The sequence below is a fragment of the Phacochoerus africanus genome, chromosome 1 (assembly GCF_016906955.1).
Source record: "Phacochoerus africanus isolate WHEZ1 chromosome 1, ROS_Pafr_v1, whole genome shotgun sequence".
Lineage (NCBI taxonomy): Eukaryota > Metazoa > Chordata > Mammalia > Artiodactyla > Suidae > Phacochoerus > Phacochoerus africanus.
Genome location: NC_062544.1, coordinates 275,685,240 through 275,698,306, shown reverse-complemented (window position 1 = coordinate 275,698,306; position 13,067 = coordinate 275,685,240). Strand labels below are relative to the sequence as shown.

At 52.3% G+C, this 13,067-nt stretch overlaps 1 protein-coding gene across 1 annotated transcript in view; it reads right to left on the bottom strand.

The window, feature by feature from the left end:
• Nucleotides 1–1,409: 1,409 nt before the first annotated feature.
• The window catches only part of HUNK (hormonally up-regulated Neu-associated kinase), a 137,232-nt gene continuing 125,574 nt past the window's right edge, over nt 1,410–13,067 (bottom strand). Inside the window, exons 10-11 of the mRNA XM_047795431.1 lie at nt 9,008–9,188; nt 1,410–4,873 (exon numbers count right to left, since the gene is read on the bottom strand). Coding sequence (XP_047651387.1) covers nt 4,212–4,873; nt 9,008–9,188 — 843 coding nt within the window. The 3' untranslated portion in view covers nt 1,410–4,211. The remainder of the gene's footprint in view (nt 4,874–9,007; nt 9,189–13,067) is intronic.

The window sequence follows — 13,067 nt, the reverse complement described above, 5'->3', positions numbered from 1 at the left end:
TCAGCCCGGTTGCAGCTTACTTGTGAAATATGTTGAGAAAGAGTCTTTCTCCAGCCTCAAGAGTTGATGGGATAATGGAAAGGGTATGATGCTCAGAACTTCAAGGAGCTGTACGATGTTGAGAATGACTTAAAATTACAAAGACCTGGCCCATGGAGAGACCTCAGCAATACATGTTGTAACGATAGCTTGATCTGCTGCCGACTTTCCTGTCTACCCATGGTGGCCACACTTTCAGATTTCTTTGTGTTCTTTGAGAACATGCCCTGCCCCCCCCCCCAGATCTGCTCTGGGGCCAGCTTACTCGGGGACCCTGGAGTCTTTAAACCACTTGGGGCCCCAGTTTTTTCTTCTTCAAAAAAGTTGGGGTTGAACCAGATAATCTCAGGTTCCCTTTCTGTTCTGAATTGTTCTGATTCCTAAAAGAAAACATCAGGAGTTCCCGTAGTGGTGCAGTGGAAACAAATCGAACTAGTAACCGGTTGCAGGTTCGATCCCTGGTCTCGCTCAGTGGGTTAAGAATCTCATGTTGCCATGAGCTGTGGTGTAGTTCAAAGGTGCGGCTCGGATCCTGTGTTGCTGTGGCTGTGGTGTAGAACAGCGGCTGTAGCTCTGATTAGACCCTCGCCTGGGAACCTCCATATGCCATGGGTACGGCCCTAGGAAAAAAAAAAAAGAAAGAAAAGAAAAGAAAACATCAGAGTTCCCGACGTGGTATAGCAGGTTAAGGATCTGGCATTGCCGTGGCTGTGGTGTAGGTTGCAGCTGCGGGTGGGATTCCATCCCTGGCGAGGGATCTTCCATGTGCTGGGGGTGTGGCCAAAACTACGTACATCTTTCTTGCCCCCCCCCCCCAACCCCCTTCCCTGCCTCAATCTTCAGAGAGGGCTTCATGTACTGGAATCTGTGGGCCTCTCACTTTGTACCATGCCACCCTCCGAGCCACACTGTATAGGGGACACAGGGCTTAAGCAAGGTGTGTCAGAACTATTGTGAATGAAGTCGCAACCGGGCCAACCCAAACACCCCATCTAAACCCCTCTCCTGTTCCACCCCATCACCCCTCTTCGCCCACCCCTCACCAAGGCCTAAAACAAGGACCCACCTAGAGGTCATGTTCATAGAGTGATTCTTTATGTGCCATTTTCAGAGCCCGCAAGGAAGATCCTGAAGCCCCCGACCCCAGAAAAGAAAAAGGCTGATTCATCTTGAACTGCCATTGGCCATAGGTCAGGCAGCAGACACCCCTGCGGCAAGAGCAGCAAAGCCAGAAATGCCCCCGAACACCCACAAGTCTATTCCCTCTTGAATCCCATCGCTGGACCAAGAACTTTATGTAGAAGACGATACCACTACTTTGCACCGTACTCTTAGGTCTCAGATTTATCAGCAAATAAACGAAACAGTCATAGTGAGGGGAAAAGTGTATTTCACAGTCATTATAAAAGTACATGTATTTAATAACAGTGACATACAGTCCTTACTTATGACCAAATGGGGACAATGAGAGTCAACTCTTCCTCCTGGACGTCGCGATGATGGTTCCGCCACCTCCATCAGTAACTACAGGCTGACCGAGCTCAGGGGCGCAGACTAATGACAGACAGTCATGGGTTAAACAGACAACACGCTTTGTACTTACCAAAGGGATAGTCAAGTCTTCCATATAAATATAATAAAATAATAAAGAATTTAACATGTCCGCTTTCACTCGATTTCACAGATTTGTCCGGGGCTCACACGCACACAACAATTTCCTCCCCTTCTTCCCTCCCCCTCACCTCCCACTGGGTTTGGAATAAACCTGAGTTCACAGTTCAAGTTGCCGGTGGCGACGTGGCTGGTCAGATGCAGGATGCAATTGGAAAGTCCGCGGCTGTTCTGGAAGCATGCGAAGAACGGGAACGCGTCCCAACAAGCTAACAGCGACACAGGAACGCTCGCGTTATCAAGGCAAGTCAAACACAAGACAGTGAAGGGCTAGATCCAGTTCACAGGCACAGCTATGCAGCCTGCCAGACTGCAGCATGGCCCAGGTCCTGTCAAACCAGCTTCCAAAAAGGCTCCTTCGCCCATCAAAAACCAAATACTTCATGTCAAACAGAGAGAGGGACTTTTTCAGATGTTTCTTTTCTTCTCTCAACCTAAAAAGCTCCATTTTCAAATAGACAGTTCGGGAACCCAGTCTGGAGCCATACAAAGGAGTGCCACCGACAGCCAGGAGCCTGACTCCCTCCCAACGGGCCTGAGGGCCGGGGTGAGCCCATCAAGGGGGTGGGGGAGCAGCAGCCCCAGGTCCTGTCAAGGTCAGCCAAGACTGGGCATGGCAGTGGCTTCCGGAGACAGCTGGATCTCTGCTCTCTCCTCACGCAGCCAGAGACGCATGGGGCAGAAAGAGGTCACCAACAGCAAAGGAGAAAAAAATGAAGAGCCACCCCTCCACCCTCTGGCTCCAGCTGGCTGCTGGTGGAAGAGAAGGCAGGCTTTGCAGTGCTCAAGGGCTGTGGCCTTTTTTTCAGGATCGGGGGACAGAGAAGACTAGCCCTGGGGTGGCCACAGTCGTGTATTCCAGTCATGAATGCGCCGGCCAATGGTTGAAGACTCCAGGCCATAGGGTAACTTTCTCTCCTGAGCTGACCTCTCTCCAACCTGTGCTGACTCTTCTTTTTTTTTTTTTTTTTTTTTTTGGAGGTGGGGAGGCTGTACCCACAGCATGTGCAAGTTCCGGGGCCAGGGATCAAACCCGAGCTACAACTGCGCTGTGCCACAAGGGAACTTCCTAACTCTTCTTCTTTGGCCAATTCTGCTCATCACTGAATGGTCCCCATCAAGCGCCAGGGCCCAGGGCCCCGTAGAGACAGGCCACAGCGGGCTCCAAGCTAACACAGTCAGACAACGTCGGGGTCCACAAAGCACGTACACAAGGACAGCACAGACACAGACCTGGAGACGTAATCTTTGGTTCCATCCTTGGAAAAGGTGTGAAAACAGAACACAGGCTCAAAGCCTATTTGAGGAACGCAGCTTTCCTCAAAGATACAGTACTGCCTTTTGAATGGGGTTCCCTCCAGGAGAGCCTCTCACAGCCAAGGGCCAACCGAGGGGTGCTAGACCACCCGTGTTTTCTTGGCAGCTTGCAAACTGCATTGCACAGAGGTAACGGTGCCTTGCAGGTATCCTCGCATCCCACCTTAACCATCTTCTCTCTTTCTAAATAACCAACGGTAACTCTGCTCTACATCTTCCAGAAGAATCGGGGCGCAGCTGATCCGATAGGAAGAACACAGGGATAGGTATGATCATGCCCCTCGTACAGGCCACCGGAGGTCACCAGCTGCTAAAAACATCGCCTGGGCGAGTTCTGATGCCCTCCAGGTTTATCCTCTCGCAAGAACAGGAGTTCGGTGAAATTGCTTCTCGTCTCTCCATTCAGGCTTTGAAAAACGATGCTGCTTCGACTGAACGATTTCACATAAAGAAAAATCATCTTTGGAGAAGATAATTCAACCGATCGCAAGTTTCAACCAAAAACAAACAAACAAAAATCTATCAAAACCTTTCCGGGCAGATGTGTGTCCCTGTGGGTCTTTTCCTTTCAAGGAGGTCCCCACTGCTGCCATCAGTCATTGACCAGAGGCTCCTTTTTGCTCAGAGTGGGTGCGGCTGGTTTCAGAGGCTTCTGCGCATCTCCCTGGGGGGTTTCCTGGGCCCTGGTGCTCAGGGGCTCCAGCGCTCGCCACACTGCAGGGATTCACCTCTACCAAGGGAGGGGAAAGCATGGTCCGGGTGGAAACAGAACCCAGTAGAGGCACACACACAGAGCACATCGTGGAGGAAAGTTCCAGAGGATCTGAAATCTGAGGAGCCCAGGGGCCAATGCAGGGTTCTCACCCTTGGCCCAGTGGATGGAGGTGGCTGATGGCCAGTGAGTTTGCAGGAGGAAGAAGGTGGTGCAGGAGTGCAGCTGGCTGCACAGACAATCTCCTAGGAGACCCCAGCATCTCGGGAGGTGGGGGCGGGGGGGGTATACTCTGGACTGGGCTGTGCAGGCTCTGGGTCTGTGGGTTTCAGCTGTGGGGACATCGCATGTCAGGAGAAGCTGACGCCAGGAAGGATGCTCCGAGAGAGGCTTTTGAGTTCACACCCTGACAGACACATGGAGCTGCTCCATTGCATTCCTTAGAAATGCCCAGAACCCCACAGTGGGCCTGTTAACACTGGCCTTTGACCCCATCAGCCAGGTCAAAGGAAAGACTCACAGGGGCCGTGGGCTGCAGCGGGGGCATGCTGGCCTCCAGAGGCCTGTCTGCGGGAGGCTGCAGGCTCTGGTGTCGCTTCCTTAGCATCTGTCCGATGCCCATCATGGGGAACCTGCCTCTGCTCTTCACACAATGCGGGCTCCCCAGGGGCTGCATGGTGCCACCGTTACTGGACCCTGGGGGTGGGGAACACACGCCCTCCTCTTTGGGGGGGCTGTTCTTATCTTCGTGGGCAAAGGAGACCAGGGTGGAGTGCAAAGGAGTTTGGAGAGGTGATGGGCTTCCGGGCAACAGGACAGGTGACAGCGTCCGCTCCCCGGGATTGCCGCGAGCCAGGACCCCGGGGGAGTTCAGAATCCTATAGTGATGGGATGGGGACAGCAGTTCTGTCTGGTCTTCGCGCTCCACAGACTCAAAGGAGCGCACCATGTCCAGCATCAAAGGGTCTTCCTTGGTGGGGATGCTGGTGCTCCCAGGCCCCTGCTGAGGGGACTCCGGTTTCTTGATAACCCTGGGGGTCCTGGGAGGTGGCACTGGGATGAACTCCATGGAGGAAGAAGCCACACAATTGGAGTCCGAGGTTTTTCGGAAAATATTGCGGCAACCGAAGGAATCTGCACAGCAAGAAAGCAAAGGAAACATGAAGACGGCCGCAGAAACAGTGCCAGCGGCCCTGCTCTGACCTCCAGCTTGACTGAGACAGTGCCTCCTCCAGGGAGATCAAAAGGAACGGCCTAGAATCTGACTCTCCTCACGGGGACCCAGATGAGCTTCCTAGGATGGAGGGGACAGAAGGCTGGTAACAAGAGGCCTCCTGGGTTCTGATTTGCCTCGTGGCACCAGCTTCACATCTGCTGTCCTTTTGGTCACTTAAAATTCTGGATGCTGCCAAAGAACCCTTGAGTAAAAAGGTCCACAACTCAACAGAATGACCACAAAACTGCTGGAAGCACAAGGATCCCAGCTCATTAAGGACTTGTGAATTTGGTCCTCAGATAATTGAAAGTGGAAGGAGTTTTTTGCTTTTTTAATTACAGTAAAAAAAACCCATAACATAAATTTATCACCTCAACCATTTTTTAAGTGTAAATTTCAGTAGTGTTAAGTACATTTGTACCGTTGTGAAATACAACTCTTCATCTTGCAAATCTAATAGTGGTTGCCGGGGCAACGGGTCTATGTGTCTGACTAGCCTATTTTTTTTTTTTTGTCTTTTTGCCTTTTCTAGGGCCGCTTCCCGCGGCATATAGAGGTTCCCAGGCTAGGGGTTGAATTGGAGCTGTAGCCACAAGCCTACACCAGAGCCACAGCAACACGGGATCCGAGCCGTGTCTGCAACCTACACCACAGCTCACGGCAATGCCGGATCCTTAACCCACCGAGCAAGGCCAGGGATCGAATCCACAACCTCATGGTTCCTAGTCGGATTCGTCAACCACTGCGCCACGACGGGAACTCCATGTCTGATGATTCTAGAGCCCTCCTACAAGTGCAATCTACAGTATCTGTCCTTTTGTGACTGGCTGGTTTCACTGAGCAGGATGTCCTCCAGGTTTATCCGTGTTGTAACACGGGTCAGAACTCCCTTCCTTTTAAAGGCTCCTTCATGACCTTGGGTCTCCCCAAAGCCTCACCCAATTCTGAACAGGAGTGAAACACTCTTTGCCTATACATTTAAGGCAACCAGCCAATCCCCATGGTTTCCAACTCAAGTTGGCACAGACTGGAAGCCAGGTTTGCAGACTCTGCCAGAACAGAAAGGGAAAACCCCCATGAATCTGGAGCCAAGTTCCTGGGAACAGGCCCTGTCGTAGCTGCCTGTTCCTACCATCACATTTTATAGCCCTGCTGGGGCCTGGCGGCAGGAACAGGCTGCGGCCACCAGGAATGATTTCAGGGGCAGCCCAGGGCACTGGGAATCCTCTTCACCTTCCATAAAGAAATATACAGATCCCTAAATACATCTCTTCCTCTCAGAGTTCCCGTCGTAGCGCAGTGGAAACGAATCTGACTAGGAACCATGAGGTTGCGGGTTCGATCCCTGGCCTCGCTCAGTGGGTTAAGGATCCGGCATTGCCGTGAGCTGTGGTGTAGGTTGCAGACGTGGCTCAGATTTGGCATTGCTGTGGCTCTGGCATAGGCTGGCAGCAACAGCTCTGATTAGACCCCTAGCCCAGGAACCTCCATATGCCATGGGTATGGCCCGAAAAGGACAAAAGATCAAAAAAAAAAAAAAAAAAACTCCTCCTTGGGCCCACACAGACGCTGCAGATTGACTGGCAGAGAGAACTGAAATGTCATTGTCTCATGTCTCCAGTGTCCCAGCTGATACGAGTGCCCCCTTCCTTCCCTGAGGTTCTGCATGCTCCCCGCTCGGAGCCCAGCTTCTCCCTCTGCTTTGTCCTGCATCTTTCACTTCCGGGGGTGCAGACCCTGCGAGGACACCTCCCACACATGCCCTACTAATCCCCACCTCAGAGTCAACCACCCCCGGGTATGGACCCAGACATGGCATCGTCCCCAGCTAGAAGGGATCGACGGTCACCAGTCCGACCCTTGGGTGCCTCTGCCGGCTCCAATTCATCCTGACTCCCCAGAGGAGCAGTAAGCTACACTGGTCAGGAGAGAAAGCTCTAGAGCCAGGCTGCCTGGTTGGAAGTCTGGACTCTGTTACTTACCACCTCCCTGACCTTGGACCATTCTCTGTGCCACTCCTCATCTCCAGAAATGAGGATGAGGGTGCTCTCACGGGCTCATGGAAGAGTTGAATCAGTGCCTGTCATCCCGCGAGGGTCAGTGTGAGCAAATACACAGGCTCTGGGGCACCTCTCAGCAACAGGCTTTCAAATCCCAGGAGGAAGGAAAAGGCAAACAAACAAATGCCATCTGGCCCAGGAAAGTACCAAGAAATGGACTCCACTTCTGGGGCTGCAAATTTATCCCAAATACGCAGCCACGACCTAGACCTTCCTTGGGGGGAAGCCTCAGGGCGCCACTGTCAAGGGCTCGGGTTCTCTGCTGGTTCCAAAGCCAGAAGGGGCAACTCCCCAAGGGGATTCTGCCAGGGAGCTCCTGCCTTCCAGAAACATGCAGGATGAGGCTGAACCACATAGAACAGTTCTTCTCTGGGTGAAAACCGGTCTCTCTCAGGTCAGACCAAGGCTGCATGGTGCTGTCTGAGTCTCCCGATGCTGTCCTGCTTCCCCAGGGAACTACTGTTGATCTCAGACAGCCGGGGCGCTCCCTGAACCTCGGTCTCTTCATATTTAAAACCTCGGGATCGAAGACTCAACTCTACAGTCTCTTTGTGCCCCTCCATAACAGGAAGCTCTCCTCTACCCCTTGGCTGGCTTCAGAACGCTCCCTGGGCCCCCCTGCACCCCACCCATCCGGTCTCCCAGTGCGCAGTGTGTGCTAAGCCTGTGGGATGCTTCGCTTCGGCAGCCCTGGATGCTTGCCCCAGAGGAGGGAGACCCGTGTGGATTAGTTATCTCCTATGCTGGACCATGAATGAGGCAGAGAAGCCCACATATGCATCTCCTCGAATCCACCCAGTAGCTCTGATGGCCTGTCACATGTAGGGGGACCAGTTAAGATCCCCAGAGGGTAAGGAACATGGGCCATAACCAGCCACAGAGCTGGGTTTGAGCACCCTCCCTCCACCCAGAGTCCAGATGCTGTCAGTCACACGTCAGTGCCTCTCAGGGACTACTGCTCTGGTGAAAGGCTCCCCCAACAGCATGCCCCCATCACTGCTCGGCACTCCGATCCCTGCCCCTCCAATACTGATCACCCACTCCTGGTTCCATAATACCATGCACCCCAGTCTCTGCTCCCACAATGCTATGCACCCTAATCTCTGCTCCCATAGTAGCACATGCCCTGACATCTACTCCTGCAAAACCTTCCCTTCCAACGCCACTCCTGCACCCTGATCTTTATTTCTGCACCCCGAATCCCTACTCTTGCAATACCTTACACCCTGATCTATGCTCCCACAATCCCATGCACCCTATCTCTGCTCCCATAATCCCATGCACTCTATCTCTGTCCCCGCAATCCCACATACCCCATCTCTGTTCCCACAATCCCATGCACTCTATCTCTGTACCCACAATCCCATGCACTCCATCTCTATACCCACAATCCCAAGCACCCCATCTCTGTTCCCACAATCCCAAGCACCCATCTCTGTTCCCATAATCCCATGCACTCTATCTCTGTACCCACAATCCCATGCACTTCATCTCTATACCCACAATCCCAAGCACTCCATCTCTGTTCCCACAATCCCATGCACTTCATCTCTATACCCACAATCCCAAGCACTCCATCTCTGTACCCACAATCCCATGCACTCCATCTCTATACCCACAATCCCAAGCACTCCATCTCTGTACCCACAATCCCATGCACTGTTTCTATATCCACCATCCCATGCACTCCATCTCTATACCCACAATCCCATGCACCCCATCATGGCTCCCATAACCCCACACACCCCATCTCTGTTCCCACAATCCCATACACCCCATCCCTCCTTTGTCAAATCCTCCCCACACAGATGGACAATACCAATCTAGACCTTGATTGTTCTTGGGTTGGTTGCCTCGCATGCATTAATTCTGTTTTCTCAAGGACACGAGAGTGATGTCTGCCCCAGAGGCCCACACAGCCACCAGTGTGGGGCACAGAGCAGCCACGCAGCTGAACACGAGTGGCCCAGAGAGTCCCCTGCGCTGACCCACCTTTGTCAGGGAAGCCGGGCTTGGCGGCCTTCCGGTCCTTCAGCAGGGCCCTGGTGTTCTGGATCTGCGTGATGAGCGAGGCCGAGGGCTGTTTGTGCGACGGCAGGTTCTTGTCCAACTTCTTGGAAAAGGGCCGGTGAAGAAAATCCCCTCTTTTTTCTTGTTCTTTGGGCTTTTTATCCTTCCAGTCAGAAGCAAACAGAGATACTCAGACACACACGAGGAGAATATTCAATGTGACTCCTCTCTAAAGAGGCAGCGAAGTCAAGTTAAGAAACCCCAGTTTGGAGTTCCCGTCGTGGCGCAGTGGTTAACGAATCCGACTAGGAACCATGAGGTTGCGGGTTCCGTCCCTGGCCTTGCTGAGTCAGTGGGTTAACGATCCAGTGTTGCCGTGAGCTGTGGTGTAGGTTGCAGATGCGGCTCGGATCCTGCGTTGCTGTGGCTCTGGCATAGGCTGGCAGCTGCAGCTCCGATTCACCCCCTAGCCTGGGAACCTCCATATGCCGCAGGAGCGGCCCTAGAAAAGGCAAGAAATAGCAAAAAGACAAAAAAAAAAAAGAAACCCCAGTTTTCCAAACACTCTGTTCTCACACACGTGCTAAACAATACGAAAGCGCTGAGGCCCCACAGACACTCCAGGGAAGCCACCTCCTCTCCCTGGGCCACGGCAGGCTTCAGTTGTCCCCAGGTCCCCGCACTATGGCATTTTGAGGTGTTCCAACAAGGGCAAGGTCAGGGAGGTCAATTATTTTAGAACAAGTTGAACAAACTGAGGCAAAGCAGATGAGGGAGGACTCCCGGAAATCTGCTGGTTTGGGGTTTTGCTTTGCTTTGGTTTTTTGCTTTTTAGGGTCACACCTGCGGCACATGGCATTCGGCATGTGGGGTCACATCGGAATTGCAGCTGCCTGCCTACACCACAGCCATAGCAATGCAGGGTCCGAGCCGCGTCTGCGACCTACACCACAGCTCACGGCAATGCCGAATCCTTAACCCACTGAGCAAGGCCAGGGATGGAACCTGCATCCTCATGGATACCAGTCAGGTTCATAAGCTACTGAGTCATGACGGGAACTCCAAAATCTGCCATTTTATTGAAAGTGGCGTCCGAAGATTCTGCCCACAGTAGTGGCTTTGCAAAGGCAGTTTTGCAAAGGAAACATAACTGCTTCCACCCTAACCTCAGTGCTTGCGAGCCAAGGAGATGGACAAGCCTACGGTGCCCGGAGCCAGCCTGGGTGAGTTTCTGCCCTCGCTCCCCTCTGATCTCCTGGGCTCTTCCTTGTGTACTTGACCTGGCATGACTCAGCCATTTGAGCTGTCAGTCTTCACTTGATGAAATTCAGTTATAATCCCTCTGATGGGAGAGAATTTGACTATGATACACCTTTAACCCCACAGCCTCTGGCATGAAGCCAAGCAGGGAGAGCAGGCTTACTAAACAGTTATTGAAATATTAAAAACAAAACCAAGAAAGCCAGTGGAAACCAAATTAAATTAATTGAGTTCCCGCTTCTGGGAACCGGGTGATGGCTGCTGAGAGGATGTTTGTTGTTCGTTTTCCTGGCCCTAAAGACTGCCTTTGATGTTTACCGTTCAACAGAAGCAACTGGATCCCTGACCTCGCCAGCCAGCCGCGAGCGAGGGGAAAAAAGAAACTGATCTTCACTTTTTTGCCTTCAACTTTAAGAGCATTTGCAATTCAAGAGAGCTCATCTATTTTTCATTGATGTTGTTGAAAAGCTTCTCAAGGAAGTGTCCCCATGCACTTCTGGAGCCCTTTCTAATGCGGATTTTCAAAGCCTTTTCGGGTTGGGGTTCAGGATGTCCAAGTTTTGAGTGGGGGAGAAAGGCAGCGAAGAGGCAGGAAGGGGGGACGCCCAGCCCAGCCTTGAGTGTCACCAGGAGGACAGAGGTTCCTCTGGGGACCTAGGCCTTGGATGAAGCGGCTCATCCCCCCCCACCACCACCACCCCTGGGAGGAGTGAGGCAGGACGAAAGGAAAGGTAAAGCTTCCTTCCCCAGCATCTGTTTGGGGGTTTTGTTTGTTTGTTATGGGATCTTAGTTCCCAGACCAGGGATTGAACCCAGGCCGCAGCACCCAAAGCACTGAATCTTAACCACTAGACCACCAGGGAACTCCCCTTCCTCAACCACCGGCACCTTCAGCGAGGATGCCTGGAACGCCAGGTGCCGTAATAAGAGCGTGACCCACAATGAGCCAAATCCTGTTATCCCCTCTTCCAGAAGAGCCTGCCGTGGTTAAAGAATTCACCCAAGAGAGAAATGGCAACTCAGATTTTCACATCCCTCCCTGAAAAGCTTTTCCTCTTCTTTTTTTTTTTTTTTTTTTTTTTTTTTTGCTGTTTAGGGCTACACTTGCAGCATATGGAAGTTCCTGGGCTATGGGTTGAATTGGAGCTGCAGCTGCCAGCCTCTGCCACAGCCACAGCAACTCGGGATCCGAGCCACATCTGCAACTCGCGCCACAGCTCATGGCAACGCCGGATCCTCAACCCACTGAGTGAGGCCAAGGATCCAACCAGCAACCTCTCAGACCCTATGTCACGTTCTCAACCCACTGAGCCACAACAGGAATGCCCAGAAAGGCGGTGTTCCTGACCCTTGACTTCACACTGGCTTCTGGAAGCCTGGGGCAGGGCCAGGCAGTTCCAGGGCCACAGAAAAAGGAAACAACAAATGGCCAGAGGCAGGGACCACCTGTAGTCCTAGGGCACCAAGTCAGCATCCAGGATGCTACAGAGGAGGCCGTGTGCAGGACAAAGGGGGAAGGGAGCATCCCCGTCACGTCGTCTTGGTCAAGATCAAGTCAAATTCTCCACCGCTTCCCCCTCCTGTTTCTATCAAACACCAACAGGCTCCCTTCTCTACAGCAAAGGAGAATAAGTTTTCATGCTCCCCTGCCTCTCCTGGGTATCAAAAGGCCCTGTCTCGGGAGTTCCCATTATGGCTCAGCAGTAATGAACCCGACTAGTATCCAAGAGGACGCCAGTTCAATCCCTGGCCTCACTCAGTGGGTTAAGGATCCGGTGTTGCCAGGAGCTGTGGTGTAGGCTGCAGACTCAGCTTGGATCCCGAGTTACTGTGGCTATGGCATAGGTGAGCAGCTGTAGCTGTGATTCAACCCCTAGCCTGGAAACTTCCATATGCTGCAGATGTGGCCCTAAAAAGACCAAAAGGGGGGGGGGCTCTTTCGAAAAGTTTGGCAGAATTCCATCCTTTTGCTCAATTTTTCTATTTCTGTTTTTATGAGAAAACTCATTAATTCTCCCTGTTAACACCTTAAACAGGAAAAAAGAAATCAAGTGTACTTTTGTGGGGGGGTTTTTTTTTTTTGGTCTTTTTAGGGCCGCACCTGCGGCATATGGAGGTTCCCAGGCTAGGGGTTTAATCAGAGCTATAGCTGCCAGCCTACACCAGAGCCACAGCAACACCAGATCCAAGCCAAGTCTGTGACCTACACCACATCTCACGGCAATGCCAGATCCTTAACCCACTGAGCGAGGCTAGGGATTGAACCCACAACCTCATGGTTCCTAGTCGTTTCCACTGAACCACAACGGGAACTCCTCAAGTGCACTTTTGTGATACATTGTAAAACAGCATTCCCCACCTCTCACCCAGCCCCTTGTAAGATTTTTTTTTTTTTTTTTTTTAGAATGAGGAGCACACCTGCCTTCAGAACTGCTCTGCATCCCCTACAGGCAGGGAGCTTCCCGCCAGCTTTGGGACCTCCCCATGGTCAAAGCTAAAGGATCAAGATGCGGACTTTCAGGGGGCTAGTATCACCATGCAGATGGAATTCATGAACCAAGGGCTGTACAAAGTATGAGAGTTTTCTGTAGGAAGGGACCATGGTTGGCTTTAGAAATATCTCTTATAACTACAGAAAGCCCTCGATGGGAACAGAAGGGAACATGGAATTAGGACTAAAGATTCCAGGCAGACCTGCTCAGGCTGCCCTGTTGAACTTTATCCCAGGATCCCACCCCCCCGAGCAGCCTTCTCCAGCCTAAAAGAATGGGTGACTTCATAG